This window comes from Tachypleus tridentatus, chromosome 13, assembly GCF_004210375.1.
Source record: "Tachypleus tridentatus isolate NWPU-2018 chromosome 13, ASM421037v1, whole genome shotgun sequence".
Lineage (NCBI taxonomy): Eukaryota > Metazoa > Arthropoda > Merostomata > Xiphosura > Limulidae > Tachypleus > Tachypleus tridentatus.
The window spans coordinates 228,968,334-228,991,761 of record NC_134837.1 but is presented as its reverse complement, the minus strand read 5'-3'; the positions used below and the strand labels follow the sequence as shown (position 1 = coordinate 228,991,761).

General features: G+C 34.2%; 1 protein-coding gene across 1 annotated transcript in view; it reads right to left on the bottom strand.

Annotated features, from left to right (window-relative positions):
* The window catches only part of LOC143238590 (SWI/SNF-related matrix-associated actin-dependent regulator of chromatin subfamily A containing DEAD/H box 1 homolog), a 144,169-nt gene that overhangs the window by 26,222 nt on the left and 94,519 nt on the right, over positions 1-23,428 (bottom strand). The window contains exons 11-13 of the mRNA XM_076478952.1: positions 23,281-23,376; positions 6,970-7,074; positions 1,353-1,496 (exon numbers count right to left, since the gene is read on the bottom strand). Coding sequence (XP_076335067.1) covers positions 1,353-1,496; positions 6,970-7,074; positions 23,281-23,376 — 345 coding nt within the window. The remainder of the gene's footprint in view (positions 1-1,352; positions 1,497-6,969; positions 7,075-23,280; positions 23,377-23,428) is intronic.

Here is a 23,428-nt window from a genome sequence, read left to right as displayed (position 1 = left end):
ATAGAATAGTTTCTCTAGCTGATGTGTATGTATACAAGTCACTAGTGATGTCATCTGGTGAAAAGACCTGTGTCACCTTTAATCAGTGTGACACTACTGCTTGTGAGATGGAAACATAATTGATCACACAGGTTTACCAGTCACAGCCACCACTGTTATGTTCAAATTAAATGATTTTTAATTAATTGAATCTAAATACTCTTAAATTCTTTCCACATTTGCATTTTTAAAGTACAACAAAAATTTAAAAGAAATCATTTAAGCATGGTTTATTATAAGTTTCTTTTTACAGTACTATAAATGGTTCAGTACATTATATCAAAGTGATTTAAGTATGTAAATCAGCAAGTAACATAACAACTACAGCCAATATTATACTGAAGTGAAAAAAAAATGTATCAGAACTACATTTTGACATTATATATATACATATTTCTCTACAAGTGTGTTTTCTCGACATCACTGATTACATTTTGACATTGTGTGCATTCTGTAGGTAGGGCAATGCTGCCAAATACTGATCACTTTTGAAAAGGGTACGTACAGCACTTCCTGAAACACAATATTGATACACCCAGATCTTAAAGGTGTGTTCAGATGAGTGATTCACAATTTAAGATAGGAATCTCTCTAGTACTTAAATGCATTGGAAAATAAAGGGGTATGGACCATCCAAAAATTGACCTGCACTATGTTGTACTTAAGTTATGATAAGCAAAGTGCAGCATTTCCTTACAGATGAGAATGCATAAACTCCAGAATCAGCAGCCAAAATCAATTGTGTGTCTGGGTCAATAACATAACCAAGAAGAAACTCCACCTGGAAAAGTGACAAAATTCATATCCACATAAGCTGCTTTCCTGACACGTCAATTCAACTTCTATGTACCTCAAATAGCTGAAGATCACATATTGATCAAATCACCAGTCACAATGCCTACATATTTCTGTGTGACTAGAATATGTAAATATATACTTGTATGCTGTTGTTATTGTACATGTTAAAATAATGAAATCATGCATGAAGGGAATGCATTTTATGGACACAATAGCATTAACATAATGACTTTTGCAATGGAAACAACACTGCATGGCCATTGTCAAAATGCACAGTTGACAGACAGAGCATGGAAAGACAAAGACATGAACTATAACATGATGAGGTGCCAAGTGTGCTCAATACTTACATAATTGAATCTGTGAGCTTAACATTGTTTGGTTATTATTTTCATAAGCTAAAGCCAGAATCATTATCAGATCATCATTTAGCAAGTATTTTCAAGACTTATTAGAACAAGTTCAGATCAGGAAAGGTACCACTTTAGCATCATTCAGTTAGTTTTCTTTTTTACCTTCATTATTGCTTTTGCCATCTCCTGCAACTTCTCATCTGTATAATGGTTTCGAAGTAAAAGAGGGTGGTTAGCAGCTTTCCTCAGTTGCATCATCATCCCAGAACTTGACTTGCTTTTATTATTTTGGTTTCCTTCCCGCACCTTCAGTCAAAATGATAAACAAAAATATAGGTTATAGCTTAAAGAAGAATGTTTTTAACTTAAAAAATGCTTCTGTTGTAACAATTGTAAATGTTTTCTTGTTTTCAAATCTTATAATAATTAAAGTAAACCTATTTCACACAGTTTTAGAAAATGCTTTTTAAAAAAATAAAACATCAATTTTGATAAATTAAAAATAAAACTTTTATAGTTTACTTAAAAACTGTTAATAAAACAGTTTGATAATGAACAAAATTCTTAATTTTAGCATCTGTACACCTTATTTTTAGATGATTACCCTCTTCACTGCTATTAGCTCAAAGAGTATCTTTTGTAATTTATTGGAAAAAATTATAAAATATGGAACAGTAAATAAAATATAAGTAACCTGAAATTACACAATAAAACAATTTGGTCAAAATATTGTCTATGTTTGGTACTTCCAGCATGACAATGAGAAAATTTAATCAAACAGAACAAAAAAATTTATTAGCTTAAGATAAACATTCATCAAGAAAACAAGGTTCTCCAACTAGGAATGCCAACATTAATGGCTTTTAACAAAAGCTGTTAAGCATCATTGGAGAATGGCAATGCAAATAAAATTTTCACATTACAGCTACAATGGAGAATATATGAATTATATTCAAATAAAATGTCTACTTACACTGCTGCATAATAAATATATAAAGAATGCAATACCACAATGAAACATCTAAAATGATAGGACTAAAGGTTAAGTTTCTCTAAGGTATTCTCCTGCACTGTCATATTAAAATATAGTTTCATAAATCAATTCCAGTGATAGGAATAAATGTCAAGTTTCTCTGTTGTCTTCTCTAGCACTGTCATACCAAAGTAGAGTTTAATAATTTAACCAATTATGATGATAGAACTACAAGAGTTGTTCCTCTATGGTCTTTTCAACCATATGGTAATGTAATTTCCTGGTTTCAAAAACAAAGGGGCATCACTGATACCTCCTGATGTTCACAATCTAATATTACAAACACTTACCAAATTTGCATGAAATTTACCACAAACTTACAAAATAATATCTAGTTTTAACTTAAACATATTTTCATAAAATTTGATTTAGTACTTATATCCTTAGGTTTTGCATTTTCCATAATTTATTGTGTGACACTGTTTATGAGAAAGCACAGTTTTATTTATTCACTCAGTTTCAAATTGATTGACATTCATTAGCTTCTTTTCCATTGATACTTTCATCAGCAATGGCAAGAAAACCCACTTGTAGAGAAAAATATATATCCTCATCCTCAGGTTCACAAAGAAGGTCGTTATGTTGTTCACTCCTCTACATAAAAAAAATTTCTCAACCCAAACCAGCTGTTTTTACAATGATACTTTACTTAGCAAACTGCAGTATTCATCACTTTCAACCACAAATCATAAAAAGATAATACTAAAGACTGACAAAGCTTTATTAATGACCCAGAAACTCACCTTTCAATGTGACTAATTTATTTCTAATAAGTACAGATTCTTTTCAATAAAAAATTCTTTTATTTGACAAAAATACACATAAAATTAACATTCAACAAGTAAGAATCTGAACCACTGGAATATCTTGCAATTGCCTATAATATTCTTTACCATACCTATGTTTACCTAATATCCTGTCATAGGAGAAAATTACTGCAGCTTTCAAACAGATATAATTAAACACAAGACATTTCAAAGAATAAAAAATATATATTTATAAAAAACTTCTCAAATCTGTGTTTTGTTGTTAAGTCTTCTACACTACTCATCAGATTCCTTTGTTCACTCATGCAGGAGCTCTGGCTAATAACTCTACCATCAAACCATATATTACAACTCAAACTACATTATTTACTCTACACTGATGTAAACAGTTTATAATTTGCTTTATTCAACTGTATTTGGACACAGCCTACAACTTTTATCAGAGATGATCTTTATAACTAATTGTTCAACCACATGCTGTAACATGCACAAAATGAAAGTTTAAACATTTTGCAATTTTTATTTATGAATTAAGTTAAACAAATGTTAAAATAATTCAAAATATTAATTATAAAATATTTTTGAAATAAAAAATTTCTTGGTACTAATTATTATGAAACAAATTTTAAAATTTGGTCCATAGATGTGCACTTGACACATCTGCAGAATCCCTCTGATTCAGAGAGGGTAAATTACTTCACAATAGCAAAATACAGGACCACAAGATAACGTTTTTCACAATGTTTTTCATTTAAAATTTTAATAAGTTAGTCAACTGTGGATAACAGAACAAGACAGTTTTCTCAAATGTCTTTACAGCATTATTGCATAAGTTTCATAAGTTAACCAACTATGGTAACAAGGGAAGTTTTATCTAAAGTCTTCCACAGTAATACCACACTGGATCATTTTAATAAGTTGAATTGAAATAAGAATATTTAACAATTTAAAAAAACTTAAATATTTTGCCCAAAGTGTAAACTTTGTAAACAAATCCAGAAACACTATTATGCAATCAAAAATATTAACAATATCACTACAAGTAGGTCCTTCTTACATAATTTAACAGAGTTACATTTACAATTTGATTAAATTACTTTATTACCAAGTATAAACCTTATACTAAAATTTAAGTTTTGAATTTTATAAAGAAATTTAAAAAAAATATCCTTAATCTCTCTAAGTATAAAAATTATGAGATTTATTCTTGAGGTATTTAATTTGTTTACTATTCCTCTTTGAAGTATAATAATTAGAAAACTAAGTTCTTAAGATATTGTGGATTTTTTAATGTTATTTGGTTTTATTATTTTTCTCTTCAGAAATTTGAGTTAAATAAAAAAAATAACTAGATTCAGTATGATTGGGGACTAAAATAGTTGGTACAAACTCCTAATTTAGAATTTAATAGTGTAACAAGTAGTATAACATTAGATTAGGATTAGTAGATGTAACAGTTTTTTAGGTTTACTTATTATTCAATTTGTAGTGAGATTGTAAGTTAATTAAATACACTGTTTTATTTAATAAATATAGTTGAAAGCTTGTGGTGAAGATGTTCAGTTTATATATAAAGTTTTCAAACTGGAGGAAAAGGTGAAGGCAATCCTAACTAAAGTTAAGGCAACAGATAAAGAGAAGAATAAAAGGTGGGAAATGACAGCAGTACTTCAAGAGGAGCTTAAGCTTTTACATGCAAAAGAGGCAACAACTACAACTATGAATGACATTCAGGAAGTTAGAAAGGGTAATATTATGATTTACAGCAGTGAAATTAATTGTAAAGATCCTATTCCATTGAGCAACAGATTTCAGCCCTCAGCTTATATAGATGATGAACTTCTAGAAGGAAGGAAAGCAAAATGATTGAAAAGAACATGGATAATGAACTTAAAGAGGTTATACTTATAATTTTAGGTCATTCCTTGACACGACATGTGAATAGAATAGTTTATGGGGTAAATAAGGAGAAAAGAATTAGAATATGTTACCCTGGGCAAAGATGGAAAACATAACTGACAGAACAAGAGATATAATAAAGGGGACTGGCAACAATGCAGTTTTTGTTGTGCATGTAAGAATTAAAAATACAGAGAACAGTAAGTTGGAAGAGCTAATTAATAAATACAAGGGGTTGATAAAAGTATTTAAAGTTAATGGCCATAAATTAATTGTGTGAAGGATACTGCCAAGAATTAATTATGGAGATAAAATTTTGAGTAGGTAACTAGAGCTAAATTATAAGCTAAAATTAATACTTAAGGATAAGCAGGTTAGCTGGTTGGACTTTTGGAACCAGTTCAGTGACAGAAGAAAACCTTTTTTGCAATGGATGGTTTACACTTAAATGAGAAAGGGTCTGACATGTTTGTAAGGACTATTAACTTACTGGTAAGGACAGTTTTAAACTAGGACTAGTTGGATTGATTTATTCACAAATTGGTAAAGAAAAATACTAGAATAATGATATTTTAGGTTTATTGTTAACTTCTAATATAGAAATGGTTGAAAGAATGGATACTGAAAACACCTAGGTACAGGGGATCATTGTTGTATTAGATTTGATGCTTTGCTGCATATGAAATCAGGAATAATGATATTGTGATTCCAAATTTCAAAAATCAAATTTTTAAGAGATGTAACAAGAACTACCTGTAGTGAATTTAGCAGCTGGGTTGTTTGGAGACACTGAGCAAATGTGAAACACTTTTGAAAAAAATATTTTCAATATTAAAAATAAATACATTCCTTAGAGAAAGAAAAAGTCAGCTCCAAGTAAAAACCAGATTGATTCACAAAAGGTATGAGAGATAAAATTAACCCTTTCACAATGGGCTCAGCTACACAAGTTCATCTACACATTTGCACACATTAAGAATTTGAACTTTAAAACTTTTGATACAGCATGAGTGTCTTCACAAAATACGGGAGACTTTTAGCAAAGATTCTAAGTTTTTTTTGTACACAAAAAATCAGATTTTTTAATGAAATATTTTTACTAATGATTTGTTTATGGAACAGAGTCTGTTTTGTCATTAGGCTGAGTGCAAAGTGATTTCATTCTATGATTAAAGAAACTATTCTTCGTCTCCAAAACCTCAAATTTTATTTGTGTTATTCCTGAAATCCTCCTAAATACATTTCAAAGAAAATCACATGGTATGCTCACAAGCAGCTCATGTTTTACGTAATTCATATAAAGTAATATGAACTAAGCATTTGTTTAGTGGTTTAAACTTGTGTGGCAAGATTATTAATAATAAATGGTTGAAATAGCAATAAAACAATAAAATTAAGTACAAACAGATGTAAAGAGTTATGAGCTTCTTTAAATTATTTAGGATAAACAACTATAGGTTTTTGTGACAATCTGCAATTAGTTTAGAAGAAGAAAAGGGTAATTTAGGTATTTTCTTTTTTTATGGTGGTTAAAGTGTCAATCAAATCAACTCGGTCTACAAAGAGTTATGGTATACAAAATAACAGAAAAGATAGAATGTTTTGCTCAAACAATTTGATATTTATTCAAGAGGGTTTAGAGACTACACAAATGAAATAGAAAATTTTTAGATAAAGAAAATTATATTTACTTTTAACATGAAAATCACTTTGCACACATAGCAGTCACGACTTTGATTCCACGTATTCATGGACAAATTTTTAGTAAAAATACTTGATCGAAAATTAAGGTTTTTGATGTACAAAAGCTTGTCAACTTTTACGGAGAAACAAAGAACATACTAAGTTATAATATGAAAACTGATGGTCACATTATTGTTACAATTTCAACCATTTTTATAGTTTATCACAAAACAAAAATACTAAAACTGTAAAATTAATTTTAGATGAGATACTATGTTCAATATACCTTCTAAAATAAAACTCTGGTTTTGGAATCAATATTTAAATTTTTAATAAGTTATGTACACATAACTACCAAAAACACAAACATTAAAAATCTCTCTTAACAAGCTCTTACTTCTTTTGATAATTTTGCCACAAGCTTGTCATAGTGATCTTTCTGGATGTCAGACAAAGGACAGTATTGTATTTTATCGTGTTTGGCAGGAAGTTGCTGAAGAACCTAAAAAGTGACAAAATATTTTTATTAAAACATACAAGATACAGTGAAATAACATTATTTTAACAGATAAAAAGAAACTTATGTTGAGAATTTAAATGTATAACTATGCAATAGTACAGTAGTTGTGCATAATAAAAAAAAGTCCCTTAAACTGCCTTTTCTGTAGGAAATACAGTTCTTGTAAATCACAAACTACACATCTAAATTTATCAATAATCTGTCATAACTGTAGGGTACACACTGTAGTACCTAATACACAACATCCATAATTTTTGTGGTTAATCTGTCATGGATGTAACAATACACACTCAAGTACATAATAAACAACATGCTTAATTTCAAGGTATGTATATTATGGATGTACTGTACACACTGTAGTACATAAAACACAACTTGCCTAATTTCATGGTTAATCTGTCATGGATGTAAGTAAGGTATACAAACTGCAGCACACAGTAAAAAGCATGCCTAATTTCATGGTTAAATTGACACAGCAATAGGATTCATAGTGTAACACATAATAAACATACCTAATTTCACTGTTAAACTGTCATAGGTGGAAAGTGTAAAGTTGGTTGGTTGGTTTGGTATTTTATAGCCCCAAACAACCAGCAAAGAGTTAAAATTAAAGTAAATTTAGTAAAATTCATAAAAGGAAATTAAGGTAAAAACAAAACAATGTTTAATTTTTGAATTAAAAACATAAATTGCATTAAATCCAATACTTACATCTAGTCTAGAGTGGTAAGAGAAAAACTACAGTAATAGAAGTTGTAAAGAACTTTCTGCAGCATAATTTTAATTATCATGACTTGCCAGATTGACTAATAAGTAACTTCAAAAATCAGCATTAGTCACCTGAAGTAGGCTTTTCCAATCTTGGTTTCAAGTTACTTGACATTATGGCCATTTTCAGAAAGTAAAGTAGTACAAGTTTTAAAAGACTCGTAGCAAAATTTTAATTATAACTCACCACGATGACTAATGGGTAACTTCACACAGCAGCGTTAGTCACCTGAAGTTGGTCTTTCCAGTTCTGGTTTCGAGTTACTTAAAGTTACGGCCACTTTCTAATTTCAAATTGAACTAAACGTACTTTCATTCTTAAAAAGGAATCACATTAAAAAGGTCTTAGATATAAATTTAAAAAAACTTAAATAACACTAAAAAGATTTATGGCCTTTAAAAAACTAAAAACATCTTGTAAGTGGACAGTGTCACCATCCCCAATAACACTGTCTAACATTATGAATAAACTTTGGGACAAAACACTTAAAATGGTGCAGTCATTGAGAGTCATAACAATGGCAAGACAGTAAAATGTAACTCATTGTGACCTGAGTGTTACACAGACAACACACATTAGTGCACCACTCCCAGAAAAAAGAAAACGATGAGTAAAAAATTGTGACCAATGAGTAGTCTAGTTAGAACAACTTCCTCTTTCTGATCCTCACTGAAGTAAGAAAGCCAAAGTCTAATAAAGGATTTTATTTGAAAAAGCTTGTTTTCACATTGCTCACTCCAAGTTGACTGCCAACAAGCATGGAGCCAAGCCTTGAATACAGGACCCATAGTCCATGTGTGGAACAGGCACAGCAGCGATAGTGCAAAAGCAGGTCATACTGGTATTCAGAAGTAGATGTTAAAAAGAAATGGGCCATTTAGTTTTCAATATCAGCAAGAATAGGGTGAGAACTTACATGAAGTGATTCTAGGGCCAGTAGAGAACTAAGCAAATCAGTATAAATAGTGCAATTTGAGTACTGCTTAGTTTATATGTGATCCAGGGCAAGAGAAATGGTGTGCAGTTGAGCAGTGAACACAGAAGCTGTAGAGGAGATTCCACACACAACCACCAAACCACAAAAACCATGGCTGAGCCCACAGAGTCACCTGATTTCGAAGCATTTGTATAAACAGAAATGGAAGGATGGTTCAGCAAATAGACAGTATTTCCAATCGAAAGCATCTGCTTTTCTCAGATGATTTAAAGACAGGTCACATTTGGGGACTGTAATAAGCCAGGGTGGGATAGGCTGATCACTGGATACACCAATGTTATGCAAGGACAAACCCAATTAATCCAACTGCTCCTGGATATGAAAGCCAAAAAGAGCAAAAAGCATGGACCACTGAGGAAGGAAAACACAACCCCAAGTGTAATGCTTTGCTAAGGAATGAAGTTTTGAAGCATAAAGATAGCTGCAAACGGCAGAGGTGAAGAGAAGGTTAGAGAGACTGTATATAAGCTCTGAACTGGGGAAGTGTGGAAAGACCCAGTGCAGAGTCAAAGTCCCTGATGATGAACAGGGTCCAGCATCTTAAAGGACAGCCATAGACCAGTAATCCATAGTCTCATTTCAATCGAATAAGAGCACGATATATCTTTAACATAGAACATTGATCTGCTCTCCAAATGGTGGAAGAGAGGGCACAGAGGATGTACAGTGATCTTGTACATTTGACCCGTGACTGTTTGATGTGTGGTATAAAAGTCAGCTTACGGTCAAAGATAAGCTCCAAGAACTTTGTCTCGGGAACCACAGGCAGCATAATGTCACTAAAACAGGATCAGAGTGAATACCCCGTTGGCAGCAAAAGTGAATGCAAACAATTTTGGAGAGAGAAAGGTTAAAACTGTTTGCTGTGGTCCACTTCAGAAAACAACTGAGGGCAGTCTGTAGCTGCTACTGAATATTCTTCATGTTCAACGACTGGCATGAGATGTGAAAGTCGTTGGCATAGAGCCCATTAGCAACAGTAAGTGGGAGTTGTTCAGTGATGGCTTTAATCTTTATACTGAAAAGTGTGACACTCAAAACACAGCCCTGAGGAAATCCAAGTTCCTGTAGAAAAGAACTGGAAAGTGTCACACCCACACGAACTTGGGATCTCCTGTCCATTAAAAAATGTTTAATAAAAATGGGCAAGTGGCCACATAACTCATATAATTGGAGGTCTCACAAAATGCTATAATGCCATGTTGTATCATAAGCCTTCTCAATGTCAAAGAATATTGATACAAGGTATCATTTGAGAAAGGCTTCTCTGATTGACGTTTCAAGTCAAATCAGGTGACTCATAGCAGAGGACTGTCATTGGAACCCACAAAGGGTAAACGAGAAGAAGTTGTTTGATTTGAGGAACCAAACAAGACAAGCATTAACCATCCTCTCTAAGATCTTACAAAGACAGCTCGTCAAAGCAACTAGATGATAGTTTGAAGGAATCTTGGGATCCTTCCCAGGCTTAGAGAAAGGTAGGAAAATAGCCTGGCACCAGGCATCAGGAAAAACATTCTCCTGCCACATCCAGTTAAAAACACTCAGAATAATAGCAAGAGAAGCAGGAGATAGATGGTGTAGCATTTTGTAGTGTACATCATCAGGTCCGACTGATGTACTGCAAGACCAGTGAAGGGCCAGTTTGAGACCCACCAGTGTAAAGGAACAATTAATTATAATCAAAGAGACAATCAGCTTGAAAGAAAACAGATGATCACTCTGTTCAAGTCTTGATGGCTAAGATGGTGGAGGTTGAGAAGCAGAAGTGCTAGATACTCGGCAAAAGCTTTCACCTAGAGTATCGGCAATGATCCGGGTTGAAAAGAGAAAGGTTGTGATCAGAAAGCATATGCTCTTCACAACAACTCTTTCCATCAATGTCAGCACTTCCCCAGAGGAGAAGATGTCCATTAAAGTCCCCCAGGTTAAAAAAGGGAGATGGCAACTGTTAAATGAGAGCATAAACAACTGACTGATCATAGGTTTCTCCAGGCAATAGGTAGAGAGAACAAAGAGTGATGGTACGACTCAAGGAAACACAGGTGACTACAGCCTCCAAGGGTGTGTCAAGTAGCAAAATCAGGATAGGCACATACTGATCAACCAACAGTGCCACCCCTCCATGTCCTCATCCCTCACATAGCCTGTCATTTCTGTACAAAGAAAACTGTCGAAAGGTGACTATCAGCAGGTTTCAAAAATGTTTCCTGTAAGGAAAGACAAACAGGATGGTAGGAAGCAATCAGTACTTTGGTATCATCCAGATTAGAACATAAACCTCAACAGTTCCATTGTATCAAGGTGGCCATTTTTATTTATGTGTAGGTGAACTGGATGGAGAACCCTTCTGTTTATGACCACATCTTTTTTCTTTATTGTCTTTATTCAAGGAAGGTCTGTCAACCTCCATGGATCCTGCCATGGGTCGATTGGGCAAGTCTTTGCTGTTGGAAGAGGATTTCAGTGATTGAGGACATGAACGATTGATTGTTTTGCATCTTTGGATGGGAGAAGATGTACCTGAGGAAATGCCTGTACCCAAAACCAAAGGAAGTGGATCTTGGGATTTGCTGGAATGTACGTTAAGGACAGAGATGGGTGTTGACATTAATTCATCAATTTTTAACCATGAAGGTCAAAAGACTTTTCATTCAGTTTGAGAACAATTCTTTTGGGGGCACAGATCTGTCTGCACTCCTACTGTAGTAGTAGAATGAAGTGCAGCAGCATATATCTGAGATGAAGTGGTGGACAGTAACTTTCAAACCTCAGGGTAAGTAATGTTTTGAATCATCTTCAAACACTGCACCTCTCTTTTTCTTCCAACCATTTAGGGCAAGAACAAAAGTAGGATAGGTGAGAGCCATTGCAGTTGATGCAATGATGGTCTGTTTCACACTCGTACGCATTGTGGTCCTTACCACCACAACGAGCACATGTCAAGGAACCACAACATGATGTCTTCAAGTGACCAGACTGCTGACACTGGAAACATCTGAGAGGGTTTGGAATGTATGGCTGTACCTTGCAATTAAGATCACCATGTCCACCTGCCACCATCAAGGCAGGTTATGTAAATTTCAGAATGAAGACATTGGTCAGCATCATAATTCCATCTTTGTGAGTGAAGGTACACCTCACTGCAGAAAGTTTTTGGGTGGAGAAACCAGCAAGAATCTCTGACTCCAGAATGCTCTTCAAATCCCTCTCAACAATAACTCCTCATGATTAATTCAAAGTAGTATGAGACATAACCTCAATAGGTATATCCCCAGTTGCCTTTGAATGCAAGAGGAGTTCACTGTGTTGAGATGTGGATGTTTCCACCAATATTTCACCAGAGCAAAGCTTCTTTACTGACGTTGGAGAGCCAGCAAGTCCCTCTAGTCCATTCTCATAAAAAAGGGAGACACCTGCCTGCCCTACAGGTTTGCCTGAAAAAGAATGTAGTATAAGAAAATGAGGTACAACAGATATTAAAGATTGCTGCTCAGAATCTTCAAGACATGACTGTTTACCTGTGGACTGTTTTTTCACTATTTAAAGTTTTTATTTGGAGGATCCATAAGAAAAAAGAATATTTCAGTGCCCACTGACCCCACCCACCTCCCCAGTTGGAATTAATATACTCCAGCATGACTCTCATGTGTTGTCCATCAACCAATAATAGCATAGCATGTTCACATGGCACATGTAATTCCCTCCATACTCCTCTTCTGAATATTCACTTTGAAATTTAACAGAAAGTGTGAGTACCAGACAAATGGAAAGGAAGTGCAAGAAAAGTAAGTACCTATTGGTAATATAATTTTCCTGCACTGAAAATGTATGACCCAATACAGTACGTACTGCCTCTCACAAGATTAGCTAGAATCTTACACTGAGGAGGAGGATGACCAGTGCAAGATAATAATGAAAGCACCCCCAAAAGCATTTCTAGGATACCTCACAGATCAGAGGAGGGGAACCACACCACTTATAAGCCAGGTACATTTTTTGTCTGCTTGTATAATTCAGTAAACACTAGGGCAGAAATTATGAGATGTAAAGTAACTAGGGTGCATTGGACAATATACTATACAAGTCAACTACATCCAAAACTTTCTCCACTTTGATACTGACAACCACGAGATGGTAGAATGAAAATCAGTAACTGGGGATTAAACCTGTCACCACAGGTATCTTTTAATGTGCACGACACAAAGTTTTATAGTTTAATAATCCATTTTTTAACATTACTTAAGTTTTAAGCTCCTAATTCTACAAGGAAGTATTTTAAATAATCCTAAATTTCCACCAGTGTGAAACATTTTCTCTTAACATGTCATTAATTATATTTTTTATCCACCACCTCTTGAAAAGTACAAAATAAAATGTAAATTATTGCCTATGAAGTTTTCACTGCTCAGACAAACCACATTTTTTACAGGCTTCAGTTCTGTTTGGTTACAGAAATATTAAATGGAAAATCAGACCCCTCCTGCCACAGCCACCTGTCACATCTTCTCTTTTGTAATTTGTTAATGGATCATTCTTACCTTTAATTATATATTACCTATAGCTAATAGAAAATCATGGTTTTCATCTATCAAATGACATTGTATGACACCATGTTCTGAATGGATAAATGTCAATTTCACTAAGAGTACCAACATCGTTCCTATGGGAAAGTTAATGACTAGCTTGGATGAATTTGTAACAGCTGTTGTCGCAGAGATAGAAAGCCAGAAAAATTTTGAAAGGTATTAGAATTTGTCTACTTTTTGCTTGTTATTAGTCTATATTGTTCAGTGCATTATTTAATTATATAAAAATTATTAAGTATAATACTGTATAATATAAAATATTAATGTCAACTCTCTTCAACAACCAACAGCAAGAAAATAGAAGATTGAAAAAGTATTTTTGTCTTTCTTGTTTCTTCTTTATGTATAATTATAAAAGTAACTAAAATGTTAAAACAGGAATCTTTTTAGGTTATTTAAGATTAGATTAAGTAAAAAGTATAATAATAATAATAACAACAATATTTCATGAGGCATGCATGCAAACTATTTATACTAGTTGTAATAGCTTGTAATTCAATACATTGAGATGCACATGCCCTAAATGATTTAAAACTGATCACAGCACAGCGAATAGTTAGAAATTGTTCAAAGAGCAATAAAAATAAAATTTAATAAAAGATAAATGTATAATGTTACAAATTTAAGATAAATGACAGTAATTGCATGTTACAATTTAAAGTTATAGTAAGAAAAAAAAGTAATTTAGATTTAGATTTTTTTTCATGATTACAAGGCCAGTCAAATTGACCAATACCATTTCAAGCTGTAGCACAAAAAATGCTTTAGATTATTTTCATGAATTTTTTATTAATAAAAAATGTTTGAAATGCATTTAGGAGATCTTAGGGATACACAAAAGAAATGTGAGATTTTTCATACGAGGAAAAGTAATTTTAATTTTAGTATGAAAATTACTTACACAGATTGTTAAAAATAAATACTCAATATATTTATGGACAAATCTTTGTTTTATTTTATTAAAAATACTTCACTAAAAAATACGATTTTTTGTACCTAAAAGACAAAATTAACTGTCTTAAATTAAACTGTACCTAAAATTAACTGAAAGATTGCCAAATGTCATGAGGATATACATACCATATTTAAAGAAGCACTCAATCTAAAAATACTTTAAATGGGTACAAAGAGGTCACATGGTCAGTCGTATAGGCTGAGCCTGTACTGAAAAATTTAAGACCCATTCCAATTACTAAGTACTATACAAGAATCACTGCACTATAGCAAGCTGGGACTGGCTGTCTCAAATTAAGAACATAGATTCAACTTGTATGAGGATTTGTATTGACTGATTCAGTCAAACTGAACACCTAAATTCTGGGAACCAACATCCATGTGAGGGTAAAACAAAGACTCATAAAAGTTGCAAGTTGCACGTGTAATGAATCAACTCCAGTTGGGATGGAATGTCCTGCTGAAGCCACATTCTATTTACACAAGCAGAAAAACTTTTGCCTACTCTCAACTAAATGCTTATAGCAAAATTTTTTTGTACAACCTATTCAAGAGAGTGCTTCCACAGTAAACCACACCCACAGCTTAGAACTGGAAAGTGGTGAGGACTCTCATACTCTACTCGAAGAAGAAGAATGCAAATGCATTGGAGAGTCTAAAGAAGCATCATCATCTGTGACAGTGCAATGGATGACCATGAAACCCTATTTCGAAAAGCAGACTCTACCAAGTTATTAACTCAAGGCATGGCAGGGATATGCAGCTATCCCCTTCTGTTTTACCCATGCAATCCATTGGTGATACTGATCCAGAACAGACATATTTATGAAGTAATTACCACAAATTAGATAACCATTCAGCCATTGTGTAAAATACCCCATCTCTATGGTGAGCATGCAGAGCTTTGGACAACACATAACAAGTCTACATGGTTTATCGATTTGAAATTACAGAATATCTAATCAGGCACCAATCACCAAAGAGTGAAAAAGAGAAGCATAAAAGGCCCCTGAAAAAGAGGGAAAATGAATAAAAACTTACCAAGTAAAGTAGCAATGAATTCTAGAATATGGCATCAAGTGGGAGACAAAATCATTATATGAATGAAAGCACGATGTGATGAAGATAGTGGGAAATGAACAAACTAGGCATGCTATTCACATGAAAGCATGGAGAATCTCCTCCAATGGAAAACAAAGACAACAAGTGAGGGAATATGTGAGAAGACAAATTGGGTGGGTGGGCAAGTTTGGCATTTTATGGTGCAAAGCAACTGGGCTATCTGCACCAAGACAGATTGGAAGAAAAGAAATACAGAATAAGATAAAAGATGAAGAAGGTAAAAAGGAGAAGGTCAAATGAACCAGAAAACAGATTTAATTCTTAAAGGAGAAGGGGAAAGATCACAAAGGAAGGAGAATTACCAGGGAATACAAAAATGGTTACATATACCCCAGATGGTAGCTGTACCTGCAATATCACATATGAGATCCCTGATTGGACACATTGACTACTGAAGTTCAGATGAGGGAAAAAATGGGAGAGGGAAAATAGGAAATAAAAGAAAAGGAGGAGCAACACTCCTGAACCACCACAGACTTGGATAAAAGGAGAAAATAGATAGGGTGATTATGGGTACATGAAATGTCAACAGAAAACAAATCAGACAAACAATATCTGTAGACCAAGGAAATATGTCTTAATGAACAATTGAAACAAAGAGCATGAGGAAAATGGATCCAATGGAGGTAAAGTCAGCATGGAAAACTACAGTAATAACCATATCTGGAAGGGGAGGACATCTAGAAAGCCTCTGAATCCAGAAGGAATGTACAAGCCTGAAGAATGAAGACCCACAGTCAAAGAGGCAGATGAAAAATTATGCCACCCAAACTACAGTCAGCAAGAAATACCCTGCCAGCTGACCATCAATGGAAGACTTGCAACATGTGCAGAAACACTTCCAAAGAAGATGACTGAATGGGAGTTAACAGGAAAGTAACTCTATACATGAGGCTGGAACTTCTGCTAATGACCAGACAAAAACCAGGCATAAAGAGAGAGAAGAAGGAAATTAGTATGTGGTGCAAGGGATTGAGGTTAACATAGAAAGAAGGAAACTAGTATGTGGTGCAAGGGATTGAGGTTAACATGGAAAGAAGGTAAATAAAGAAAAATATTAGAGACTTGAACACCAAGGTTGTGCTGGCCAATGGAGTGTAATTAGGAGGACCTGACAAGGAGTAGAGTGTACCAGAAAAATCATCCAATGAAGTAATCAGATGGGAGGGTGCCCATAATAATATATGAGAGACCAATCCTGGTTGAAGGCATTACAGCCACAGCCTGTGGATGAGGTACAAGTAACCAAAAAGGGGCAACCATGTATTGACGTCTATGTCAAATGCATATGGTTGGGTGGAACTCCCTCAAAGGCAAAGGTTCCTGAATGACTATAGGAGAGATTTGTCCCAGGCATAAAAGATGATCTGCAAATAGATTGAAAGCACCCAGCACATGACATGAGTCAAATGTAATGTGACAGGCTCAATACAAAAGATTCAAAGTCTGTAAACAGAGATAGTTGTGCCAGATGCCCCGTTCATGGTTGATAAGAACCACCATCATAGAATTGTCTGAAAGAACCACCACCAGATGGCAACAGGCAAGAGAAAAGACGTAATGTTATGCCTGACGAACTACAACAGGACAGTAAACATAAATAAGCAAGACAGTCTTGTCTGCAAGCCAATGGCTCGAACCTTCATGATGATTAATCCAAGCCTCCAACCCTGAAGAAGAATGTTGATGAGGAGATGGATAACTGCATGCAGGGGAGGAAGTGGCATACCAGTTGATTTATGGCCTTAATCCAGCCATCACTGCAGATCATTTCTCAGGGAAAGAGGAAGATAAATGGTGGCAAAAGATGATTCTGAGCAAGATTCCATTAGAAGCAATAACTGGACAAGCTGAGAAGACGTTATGAACTAAAAGGTCAATGAAATACAGACGTAAAAGAGAATGTAAATTCAACTGATGTTGGTGTCAAAGAAGACTCTCAAGTACAGAGGGATTGGGTGAGTCAAAGTAAGAACCTCTTTCAACAACCAGTCCCTAGAGTTACTACAGAATGGAAATGGTGAGTATGAGTGGTCAATACCTGCCTGGTATGAGCAAAAAGGAGCCCAACATCCATGAATTGTAACCATAGAGACTTTATGTAATGAGCAGAAGCTTGTACAATACAAGAAAATTTATGGAACATACTTGATACAAATTAAGTCTGACAGATGCTGGTATGTCATGGGATCTCAAGGAAGAGGAAATGAAATGGGAAATGAGAAGAGAAAGAAAACTAGATAAAATCCCTTTTGAAAAGACTGCACCAACTGATTGTTGACAAAGGTTAGCCAGCAAGGTAAGAATACCAACAGTTGAGCTCCCACAGTACCTGAACTCTCAAGGTAGTTATCAGCAATAAGTGGTACCCCATCAAAGAAATCCACCAAAAGAAGTACCCAGAACTACAGGAACAGGGAAGAGTTTTAAGGAATAGGTAGCCTATGAGGTTCCAACAGAGACAAACTGGACACAAAAGTAGTAAGGTCAAACTACTATCACTCAGGGCTTGATACTGTCAGGAACTGGAGCAAATATATGAAGCCTCAGGAAAGAAGAAAGACACAATACCCCAAGAAATATGGAGAGTTAAATTCCCCAAGTCAAAACTGAGTCCCTACCTCAAAGGTTCCAATAACAACGAAACCACATATGTAAGGCCAAAGTTGAGGATGAAATATGGGCTAAAGTAGAGGAGAGAAAGTGAAGGGTATTGGAAAAATCCCTTGGAAAATCTGTGGAGATTTTCTGAAACTTATGTAAGGAAAACAAATACCAGGGAAGGGTATGATGTGCAAGATGAACAGTAAATTCAGGATCGCCCCCCAAAAGGTTAAAAAAAAACAGCAGCTGATCAAAAAACATAGTCCACCGTATGATAAAACATCCTTGGGAGAGGGGGGAAGCAACAAGCTAATCTCCTCATGAAAATGCAAAGTTAACAGAATAGCAATAACCTGAATATCAGGGGAGGGAAGAAAATCCAAAGGTTGTAAAATATTACATGTAAGTGGAAAATAAGGTGAAAAAGAAATAAGAGATAAAAAAAATAAAACAACATAAGCTTGAGACTGAAATTTCAAGAAGACAGACTAACACCAATGAAAATCTCCAGATTGGGAATGGGAATGATTGGAAAATTCTAGAGGCAAAAAAAGATGAACAAAATCCTTGTCAGCCAGCAAAGGCTTAGCAGTGTCAATATGAACCATGGCAAAGTCCAGGGAGAAAAGTTGAACCCTTTAACATTCAACCACTCGAGGTGCAACATCAAATAAATGAATTGTTGGGTCACCTGCATCTACGGCCTGCAAAAAATGCTAGTTGCTCTTGTAACTTCTGAAGTGGTTGGGGCATTGCACAGAAACGTTTCAAAAAAGCTCAGTGAAGAAATAAAGCAATGAATTAACAGATAAATATAAAAAAGACCCTGGATAAACAAATCATAAGAAAAACAAAGTCAAATGTGCAACAACAAACAAATAAAAAAAAATGCATCTGAACTCAAACACTGCCAAACGAGAAGTGAAAGTTTAGTAGAGGAGTGTAGAGTGGGTCACATGCTTCACATGAACATGCTATGCTATGCTACTATTGTTTGATAAATGATACTTGATCATTTACATGAATGGCTAGTTGAAATTACTAATTTCAATGAGGGAGGAAGTGCAGGGCTTGTAGCATACAAGGTCTGTTTAAAAAATACGCGGACTGACATCATAAAACAAAATGTACTTTATTTAGAAGTTACAGGTCTGGGACCCCTTCAAAGTACTCTCCTCCCCAACGCACACACTTATCCTGACGGTGTTTCCACTTGTTGAAACACTCCTGGTACGCTTCTTTTGTAATGTCCTCCACCTCCTTCGTCGCATTTGCCTTAATCTCAGGAATCGTCTCAAATCTTCTTCCTTTCAAGGGTCTTTTGAGCTTGGGGAACAAGAAAAAATCGCAAGGAGCAAGGTCAGGTGAATAGGGGGGGAAGAACAGTGATTGAGTGTTTAGCCAAAAACTCACGAGTTCTGAGGGCTGAATTTCGCAGCAACATGGTGCATCTTCAATTTTTCGGTCAAAATCTCGTAACAAGATCCAACTGATATCCCACACTCTTCAGCAAGCTCCCTGACAGTCAGACGTCGATTTGCTCGCACCAGGGTGTTGATTTTGTCGACGAGTGGGTCGTCAGTTGACGTGGAAGGACGTCCAGGATGCTCATCATCTTCAATGGACTGTCGACCATCCTTAAAACGTTCATGCCACTTGAAACATGCCGTACGCTTCATAGCAACATCACCGTAAGCCGTGTTAAGCATAGCAAAAGTTTCAGTCGCAGATTTTCCAAGTTTAACACAAAATTTCACAGCAAGTCGTTGCTCCTTCAGGTCATTCATTCTGAAATCTGCCAAACGAAAAAATCGCACTTCACTTACAACTGCATAGCTAATACACAAATGAAGATATATGCAATCGGAAAATGATGTCGTAATCAGCTGATCTGTGCAAACCTAGCGATACCATGCGGATTCCCCTGGAACCAACTGGAGCCGCACAATTCAAACAGTCTGCGTATTTTTTTAACAGCCCTTGTACCTAAAGAAAATGTTTGCATATAGAGGGCAGACCTGAATGAGAATATCTAATCTTGGAGAAGAGGTAATTACCATTTCATAAGAAAGTTTTCAGCCCTTAAGATAACCTTTCATTAAACATAAATTTACATACTTTCTATCCAGGGGACAGGTATTCTAGCTAGTATAATAATATGAAGCAATTCTTAGGGCCACTCATATGATATTCAACAAGTTAGTCTTTATGGTATATTCCACAGGCAAGCTCGTCTCTACATCTGTGTTGTATTCACCACATATGCTAGTCTATGTGGTATTCAAAAGGCGAGTTGAAACAACCCTAGTCAGCCATTTTCAGTTACTTCTTATTTATAAACCATTTTCACAACCACTCCAATGAAAAGCTAAATAACCAACTATATAAAGTATTACACACTAGCATATAACCAAGCAAGTGCAACTTAATTTCTTAAAAAAAACAAAAAACAGGTATTTCCTGAATTGATTTCATCATCGCAACAGACATTCATAAAGCATTAACTTGTGACATGTAGCTGTGAACTTTACTGTCTTGATTCCAGTGTTGTCAGCAGATACACTTTCTACAGAAATGCATCTAATATTCACATGAATCTGGATGAAACCTTCTGTAATAGATCCACCTGTTAGCAGCACATGCAAAAATATTTATTAACTACATAACAGTGAGGTATACAAGTTTCCCACTGAAGTCTTTGGATGCACTGTTATAACAGTGGTTATACAACAGAGTAAACTACAAACCTGTTTCATGGGAAGAATGTCTTGATTGTATTAGGTTTTATAGTTTTTCAAGATAATGAATTATTAACTATTATGGCCAGCTTCACAGATAAACTATATTTGATAAGGATATGATAAACTATGTCTAACTATGCAGATAAACTGTACTGGTACTAGGATGTGTATAACAAACTAAAAAACTACATGGATATGCAGTCTTGGTACAGAGATGTATATAAACACCTAAAAGGCTAACTACATGGATGCACAGTCTTAGTACTAGGGTGCTGAACATAATCAACTGAAAGAGTAACTTTATTTATACACAGTCTTGGAAAAAGGGTGTTGAACATAATCAACTGAAATACTAACTTTATGGATACACAGTCTTGGTAAAACGATGTATAGGAAAAACTGAAAGAGTAAATACACAGTCCTTGTACTAGGGTGTGTATAACCAACTAAAGAGTAACCACATGAATAAATTGTCATGGTTGTAACATACAGTTCTTCGGTAAGCCCCAGTGTCAGCTTTGGATAAACAATCTTGTTGATAAGGTATGTACATATATAAATACCTATTTCAACCAATAATTTGTTTCAACTGTATGATATATAGGTGTGATTATAAACTAGAAGCCTAATTTAATTCATGAAACTTCATGGTTGTAAGATATAACCTTATACACCCAGGTATTTTTTACTGCACATGACACAAAGTTTTAGTGTCTTACATTCAAAACTTTATTAAACTACTTTTTCCTTAAGCCATTTTCAGTCAGTATACCATAAAATCTTAACTAATAATCCATATTTTAATAGTATATAAATTATATGTTCTTAATTTTAAAATATTTCTAAAAATCCCGAATTTCCCCTAGGTTGACACATATTGCAACTTTTATTTTATCCACCACCCTTTAAAAATGTACCAAATTAAACATAAATTGTTCCACATAATACTGCAATTACTCGTATAAACTGCAATTTTTATAGCCTCTAATTTTGTTTGGTTACAGAGATATAAACAGAAAATCACATCCCTCCTGGTATACCTTCCCTTACATCCTCTTTTTCTGTTTTTGTTATAGTTTTCTTTTATGTTTAACTGTGTATTATCTGTAACCAATAGAAACTCAAAGTTTTGATCTTTCAAAAGCTGTGTTGTATAATGTTATGTTCTGAGTTTGTTTTCTTATAAAAAAAAGCCACATTGGGCTATCTGCTGAGCCCACTAAGGTGGTTATGTTCTGAACGGTCAAGTGTCAGTTTCACTCAGTGTACCAACATTGTTACTGTGAGAAAGTTTAGCAACTCGCCTGGATAAATTTGTAATAACCGTTATTGCAGAACTAGAAAATCAGAAAAGTTTTTAAGAGGCAAGAAAATTTATCCAGTTTTTGCATGTTTTTAGTCTATATTGGTTTGAGCATTATTTAATTAAATAAAAATTAATTGCAATATATGAGTAGTATAAAAAATTAAGAGTTGACTCTCTTTGACAACTGAAAGCAATAAAAAAGATTTGATTAGCATTTATTTCTTGTTTTTATGTGTATTCTTTATGTATAATTATAAAAGCAACTAAAATGTAAAAATAAGGATATTTTTAGATTAGATTAAGTGAAATAAATAACAATCTTCCATGAGGGACACATGTGAGCAGCTTGTAGTATTTGTAGTAGCTTGTGAGTAATGTGATTTGATAGTGTTACATAAGTTGCACATTCTGAGTGATTAACAACATACAAGCATGCAGACAGTAGTTAGTCACAGTTCAAAAGAGAATAAAACAATAAAATTTAATTATAAATAGGTATACACTGTTACAGACTTAGAGATAATTAGGGTAAACGAATAAGGTTTTATATATTACAATACGTAGTCATTATAGAAAGAAAAAAGGTTAATTTATTTCAATTTGTTTTTTGGTGGTTACAAGATCAGTCACTTATACCATTCAGTTTTTTTGTTAGATTACGAAAAATAACCTATAATCTATCAAGTTTTACTGAAAAAAAACATCTGAAACATATTTAGGAGGTCTTAAGGATTACATGAAGGAAGTTTGAGATTTTTGAAATAAAAATTATTTTTAATTTTAACATGAAATTTGACTTTTGCTATGTTAAAGACTTATAATATTAAGTGAAATACTGCCAAATTTTATGAAGATATACACACTATATTGAAAGTTAGAGTTGTTCAGAGAGACCAACCCCATGCTGAAAAATATAAAGTGATTAAAGATAATAAATTATATGCCCAGCTCCATGGATGTTAATTATTATTGTACAATACATACATGCATATAACTAAACTGTTTTCAGGTTTTTATAATTAAATGTAAGTTCAAATCAGTAAACAAACAGTTTAGGTTCCATAATATATAGTTGTTTAAAATTAAACATTAATTACACAGCTTACCTCAGATTTTAATCTTCTTAACACAAATGGCTTCATCATCCTCTTAGCATGATCAATGCGTTCCTGTTCAAACTTGCCTCTGTTTTCTTCAGTTTTCTGGAGGAAAAAAAACACACACTTAACATTGCAAGAACTAAACCTTAAAATT